General features: G+C 40.5%; 1 protein-coding gene across 1 annotated transcript in view; it reads right to left on the reverse strand.

Moving 5' to 3' along the window:
* Positions 1–7500, reverse strand: part of LOC119599303 (trithorax group protein osa-like) — a 28942-nt gene that overhangs the window by 19647 nt on the left and 1795 nt on the right. The window contains exon 2 of the mRNA XM_037949047.1: positions 500–3120. Within this exon, the coding sequence (XP_037804975.1) occupies positions 618–3107 (2490 nt within the window). The 5' untranslated portion in view covers positions 3108–3120 and the 3' untranslated portion in view covers positions 500–617. The remainder of the gene's footprint in view (positions 1–499; positions 3121–7500) is intronic.

The raw sequence follows: 7500 nt of genomic DNA on the forward strand, positions 1-7500 counted from the left end.
CCTTAATGTGCATGTTAAAATTTGAAAGCTCATTAACTTATGACAGCAACAGATGAACACCTGTCCCTGTTTATCTATCATCTTTCAATAGAGAATATTTTAAAACAACAACAAATACAATACATCAATTTCCTTGACTGCTCTATATACATCTGTTTCTACTTCCAAGTTGTCTTTCATGCCCTACAGAGGAAAACTCCTGACATTAATAGATAAAAAGTAAAAAATAAATTTCAAAATATAAAAAGACAATATGCATTCAATAACTTCTGAACTATCATACAGACAATATACCAGTCTCAGGTATCAACACCTCATCATTTTCGTCTTCTATAACCTCTCTTTCCCAGCCTTGTGCTCTTTCCCAACTAATCACACACCATCTTTAGATCTGATGCACTTTGGATCATCTCACAATCATGCTTCACTGCTATCAAAACTGGTGAAGGGAGAATGGAAATGAGTAAGGTAGAGGAGGAGACAATAAAAATAGCCTTACCTTTTTGGCCCATGGGTTCTGGAATGCCATTGACTGGTTATACTGTCCCATCTTCTGACCCATCTTTGTGTTGCCTTTATTGAACTGGCCTTGCTTCATGGCCTTGTTCATTTGTGCCTTACTCATTTGACCCTTTGTTCTTCCCCATCTTCATCGCCATCTTGTTCATCTGCTTCTGTCCCTTGAATCCCTTGCCATAGTGGCCCTCATGCATGGCTGACTTCATGCCAAGTCCAGCCCGCTTGCTGAAACGTCCCTGGGGTGGTCCTCCCTTACCCCCCCTTTGGAAGGTCATTGGGGGTGGCTTCTGGCCAATCATCTTCCCAGTTAGGAGGTCAAAGTGCACTGTGTTCTTCCCTGGCTCTTCAGCCATTCCTAAAGTTGGGCCCCTACTTTGGATTTGTGCCTGAAGGCTCTGAAGCTGTGCTTGAAGACCCCTCACAGGCAGCATACCCTGCTGTGTAGGGTTCCTAGGTGGACCTTGCTGTGAAAGTTGCTTCTTGGTTGTGGACACTGGTTTCTTGGGGACTTCATTAAAGCGCTCAGGCTCCTTACAAGGGGCCATGCTGGCTGGAGGGGCAATCTCTGCAGTCTTTCCACCACCTCGATTGGCCATGTCCGGGGGCGGCAACAAGCCACCTGCGGTGTTGAACTGAGCCTGTGCCATCTTCTGCATGGCACTTGTGAATTTGTTAAACATATCTGCATCAGGAAATCCTAACAGACTTGGCATTATGCCAAATGGCTGCTGCTGCTTATTCCCAAATTTGTTCATCTGGTTGCTGCCTGGTAGGTTTAAGAGCCCTGGAGCAGGGTTGAACTTCTGCCCTGTGTTTCCCATTGAGTTTTGTTTTCCTGAATTTGGGAAACCCAGTAAGCTCTGTGTTGGTTTGTTAAGCTGCTGTTGTTGCTGCTGCTGCTTCTGTTGTTGTTGCTGCTGCTTGTTTGTGTTGTTTCCAAAATTATTTTGCTGGTTCATATTTGGTGTTCCAAGTAAGCTCTGCGATGTGTTGGGTCCATTTGATGAGTTGGGCATGTTGGATTTGCTATGCTGAGGCGGCTTTCCAAACCTGTCCATCTGGTCTGAGTTCCTGTAGTCATCACAGTCATTTCCACCACCATATCGGTTACAGTAGCCTTGGTTTCCCCCATAGTTTTCTGGGGGATCCTCATTATTAAATCTGTTCATCTGGTCCGAGTTTCCAAACTTGTTTGAAGGGCCAGAATTACCAGGCCTGTTCCCTTGGTTTGATTTGCTGTAGTTGTCTGAGTACTCTGGATTCCCAAAGCGGTTGTGTGGATAGGAGCTTGAGTAGCCCTCTCCCTGGTCATTACCTCCAAACCTGTTTGGCATGTCTTTGCCTCCATATCTGTTGCCTAAAGGTGGGGTTCCATATCCACTATTGTCATTGTCATTATTTCCAAATCGGCCTGCAACATTGGATTTTCCAAAGCTGTCTCCCTGATCTTTGTTCCCAAATCTGCCTGGGGGAGGAGGAGGGTTTGAGTAATTGTTTGGTTGGTCCTTGCTACCAAAGCGACTTGGTGGAGGAGGGGGCGGCTGGTCATACTTGTTAGGTGGATCCTTGCCTCCAAAGCGCACTGGTGGGGGAGGTGGAGGAGTTCCATAGTTGTCCACTTGGTCCTTATTCCCAAAGCGGCCAGGCGGAGGTGGCTGTGTTCCATAGTTGCTTGACTGTTCCTTGTTCCCAAACCGGCTGGGTGGAGGCGGTGGAGTTCCGTACAAATTAGGTATGTCCTTGTTGCCAAAGCGGTTTGGCGGTGGAGGTGGAGTCCCATAGTTACTTGGCTGATCTTTATTCCCAAACCGGTTTGGTGGGGGTGGTGGGGGGGGCTCGTAGTTGTTTGGCTGGTCTTTACTTCCAAATCTGTTGCCTGGTGGGGGAGGCGGGGTTCCATAGTTCTCACTTTGGGTTTTATTTGTAAACCTATTAGTCATATAACTTCCATATTCCTCAGACTGGTCCTTAGTGCCAAACTTATTATTTGACTGAGTCCCAGTTCCATAGTTCCCAGACTGACTGGAGCTTCCATAACCTTCCTGCATACCTGAACCATAGTAATCCATCTCTCCATACCTTTCAGATGGATGTGAATAGCCATAGCCACTGTACATCCCGTAGTCACTATAATACCCTGAATGCCCATAGTCGTCGTAGTAGCCGCCCATCATGTACGGGTTTCCATAGCCAGTCCCATACCTATTTGAATTCTGCATGTCCATCATTTCATATGATGTATCATACTGTCCTTGCTTCTGAGATCCACTTCCATACCTCTCTGTCTGGGATGCATCTGTTTTGCTGGCATCACCAGACTCACTATACTGCTGTGGCCTCTGGGATGTATTTCCAAATTTGTTGGACTGACTGGAGTCATGGGTGTCCATCGAATTGTACGAACCTTGATACTGCAATTGCCTCTGCATTGTGGTCCCCCCAAATTTGCCAAATTGACTTGAATTCTGCACTGTGTTCGTTACTGGAGGAGCTGTTGCATAGCCTTCATGCTCCGATTTGCTCTTGTCAGCAAATCGGTTGTACTGGTAATACATGCTACTGTCCATCTTGCCTGTCGACTGTGTCATTTGCTGGGCATTTCTGGAAGGATTAAAAAGCTCATTAAACAATGTAAATTTACATTTAGCAGAAACTCACGGTAACTATCACCATAATTTTTAGTCCTTTTTTTATAGAAAAAAGTAATTTGGCATCACTGCCTTAGAATGAGAGACAATGTTTGAGAAATAATAAAAAATAAAGATACAGTAGCCTTTTTTGTAACCCCCTCCCATACATACAAGGGGTAATGCACTTCACCCAGTCAACAGATGCACCAAATAAAATAATTTTATGAATTTTTATGGTAAAACTATGTTAAAATTGTGCTCATAGAATTCACTTAAATCAACATCTGGCAACTCTCTGGCATATATAAGCTCCCAACAAGTCATGGCAACAGTGATTCAAGTCTGCAGACTGGTACTTCATGCGATCACTTGATGTAAACATTTAAACTTCCATCTCTCATGCTTGTATTTTTCTGCTTATAACTTTGTAAATACTTGTACAATTTTTTCTATTTAATGTTACATTTAATGGAGCAGATAGCATATTTTTGGTATCAATTAAATTTTAATTGTGCTAAACAAGAAAAATTATGAATTTATTTATTCTATTTATTTATTTGTGGAACGAGACAAAACTCAAGATATAACATCTCTATAAAAATTTCCTTATTTATTTACAGGAAAAATTTCACCTGCATCACCACCTAAGGTCTTTAGCAGCGTATTCAAAATACAGTTGGGTAGGGTTTGGGGGTGAAGCCCCAAGTATAGCATTATGATAATGCACTGTGGCAAAAAGGGTAAAAATTAGTTAACAACTTGGATAAGTGGACAGAAGGGGATGAAGAAGAGAAGGAAAAGGAAAGGAGGAGAAGAGAAGACCAAGCAAAATTAGTTGAGGCGACGGCTGAGGTCTAAGACAGGGCTGATCCCCTACACTGGGCCTCAGTCTCTGTCTCCCCCCACCCTCCAACAATAATGAACCAGGATTGGGGGGTCTCTACAATAATACCAACCAGAAAAAAAGGGTACCCAGAATTGACTGTCCCCTCAACCCAACTCTTTCCAGAACTAACGTAGTAATTTTGTCAATTTTTCTTCCCTCCTTTCTGTTTATTTATGCCTTAGAGTCTCATTTCCCACACAGCATTGTTAATTTCAAGTCAGTTTGGTACACAAACTCTAAAACAAAGTTGCTTTACCCAATAATTTCCTTATTCTAGACTTTTGAATCTTACTTTGCATGCATTTAATGATCCTAATTTTCCTATTTTCTGATATTGTTCTACTAATCATTTTTGGTCTGCTGATAAGTTGAGTGAACTTGAACACTGGGCAAGAAAATGCCATTATTTTCAAAGGTTCATATAGAATTTTTGTAAGGGACAAGAAATATTTGAAATATGCATTCAAGTGCTTCCTTGCAAGGTGCATTATGTATGTATGTATGTAGTAGTACGTAGTATGTATGTATGTATGTATGTATGTATGTATGTATGTATGTATGTATGTATGTATGTATGTATGTATGCATGCATGCATGCATCCATGTATGTATGTATGCATTCATCCATGTATGTATGTATGCATGTATCTATGTATGTATGTTGAATAGAAAAACACTCTTCCGTGTTGAGACAATGGAAGAAAAACCCACAATACAAAAACTAGATATACTGAAAATGAGACTACAGTTTCGAAATCCACCTGGATTCCATCCAGGTCTGATGTATGTATGTATGTATGTATGTATGATATGTATATACGTACAAATGTATGTATGTATGGTATGTATATACGTACATATGTATGTATGTATGCATGTATTTATGTATGTATGTATATAATATATTTATATATATTTGATAAGCGTACTTACCTTTAGATACTTTCAACCTATTATCTCTTTTTACATAGTCATTTTTTCTCAATTACTGTAACAATATGATGGGTAGCAAGAGTCAAATGCCATGGCAGACGAAACTGCTCCGTTTGACATGGAGAGGCTTACTTATTCAGCAAGATGTGATAAAAATAAATCTAAGCATCATCTTGTTTCATACTCTACATAGTATTCAAAATCAAAATAACTACATCATACATACACATAACCACATTAGTAAACTGTTCTAGAAGTCAGCCACTAAATCAGGATGCAGTTTCTTAACTCATACAAATTCTTATTAACCCCTTGCTGCCAGGTGGCATGTTCGTACATGCCATGGCATGCCTGGACTCCATTCTGTGTGGCATGTTCATATATGCCAGGGTATGCCAATCCTGTATTTCAGGGGCATGCATGATTGTTCCACAAGTTTTTTATGTACTATAGCAAAATTTGAGTTTTTTGGCACTGAACATATGATGTAGTAGTTTTAACACACTCATTCAAGTTTAAGGTCATAAAGACGGATGATCCTCAGCTAAGGCGACACCATGCACACCATCCTTGCCAAAAGTTTTCATGCAAAGAGTTCCGTGGTTTGAAAGGAACATTACTTTGCAGCATAACGTCGTTGGTTCCTCTTATTGCATTCATGTTTTATTGTGGTTTATAAAATTGTGAAAGATTAGAGTAACGTGATCAGAGGTTAAGGTACTTAAAAAAGGATGATAATCAGTAAGAAAACAACGGACAGCATGCCTAAAGTTGCTAGCAGTAGTGCTAAAGAACAAGTTCCTTTTGCAGTAAATTTATCATTGTTATTTTTGTCCTATGTGTAAAAACTCACTAAATATTAAGTACTTGTTTTAAGAAGTAATTTTGAATTTAACAATGTTCTGTTACAGACGGAGCTAGGGTAATGGCTTGTTTTGAAAAAAATTTACAGAAATTTACATTGATTATCTTCCCGTTAAACTATTTATCAAATGTGGTTTAAAGTATGTTCTTGAATTTAAAGTTTTATAGAATGTGAATCCTTTCATTAATGTAGGTTTGCAATATGTTGATTATTGTCTTTATAAATTTATTGTCAAGTTTCTAATATTTATTTGATTTTGAGTGTCTGAGTGTGTTTTAGTTATTGGCAGTAATTTAACTTTTTCTCTTAAAGTCATATATATTTTTGTTCCATTTTTAAGTTTGATCATCAATAAATAAAAGAAGAGGAAAATAGTTTCTTTTAAGTAAATACATCCTTGTGTGTGTGTGTGCGTCTCCATGTGCGTGTGTTATTATATATGTATGTATATATCTATATATAACATATATAATATATATTACAGACAACGGTTTACACCCTGAGTACCGGATAAACTCCTCTGGGAATGAACGCTCTAGCTCTGGTTATCGCAGGCTCCCAGATTTTGCACCAGTGTGACAATTCAGCCCAGACAGCCAGGCATACAACCAGAACTGCACATACACAAGGCCAGTTGAACTGCCCTTAACCCATTACTGCTGGGTCACATGATATGGCGTCATAGCAAACCACTTGGTCGGCGGGGTAAGCTTGTACGCATGGCGACGCGCCAGAGCGTGTGGAGCGGGACGTTCAGCTTCACATATCGGACTCCCCCGCCCACTGTCTAGCCGTTGCCAGATATCACCAGAGTTTAATTACTCTCAGGGATTTCTGATACCCTGGAAAAAGGGGTTAAGGCTTCACAGGCTCCCAAGGTTTACTTCTGTGAAATTACAATGGTAATCAGGAAAAAGAGTTACGTCATGTGAGGGATCACAGGGAAAACATATATACTGCAAAGAAGGGTTTAGTAGTTGAACAAGTGAATGCAGAACAAGGTAGTTTATCTGACTGTGCAAAGCGAGTGAACCAGTGAAATGGTGCAAGCTGATTGGCTGGATACTTCAGAAAACAACCACCTTGATTTATCAGAAGCATCACTAATATAAATTTACAAATATAATAAACTTATGAATATATAATACTACACTGGCCAGGGATAGTTAGATCCACTGTATGTGGTACCCAGGAAGTAATGATGTGAAACAACATGCAAATACTGAAACATACTTTGAAAAAAAAAAAAAATAGAGGACGACCTTGATGCACTAATACGGAATAAATACATGGGGGGGCTGCTACCCCCAGCCCCTTTTGGACAACTAAGAATTCATCACATTTATAACTGAATACCGCTAAGGACAGACTTAGTATCAAGAGCTCCCTCATGTCAGTCTTAGATTCTATCCCATAGTGAATATGTGAAGGATTAGCTGTCTTGCAAGGTGGGGGTTGGGGGGTGGCAGCCTTCAGGGGGGGTCATAGGGGGCACAGCCCCCTGCAATTGGGGCCAAGAATGTGGGGGGTTGAGGGTTTCCACAGTAAATGTCCTATATTTAACTCTTCCATCCAGATGACATGACCAATCATGCCCTGAAAAAGTTTTTGCTTGAGGGGCAGGTGATGTGAACATGTCATCAGAAAATTTGGCTGAAGGCCAGGGT

The sequence above is a fragment of the Penaeus monodon genome, chromosome 42 (assembly GCF_015228065.2).
Source record: "Penaeus monodon isolate SGIC_2016 chromosome 42, NSTDA_Pmon_1, whole genome shotgun sequence".
NCBI lineage: Eukaryota > Metazoa > Arthropoda > Malacostraca > Decapoda > Penaeidae > Penaeus > Penaeus monodon.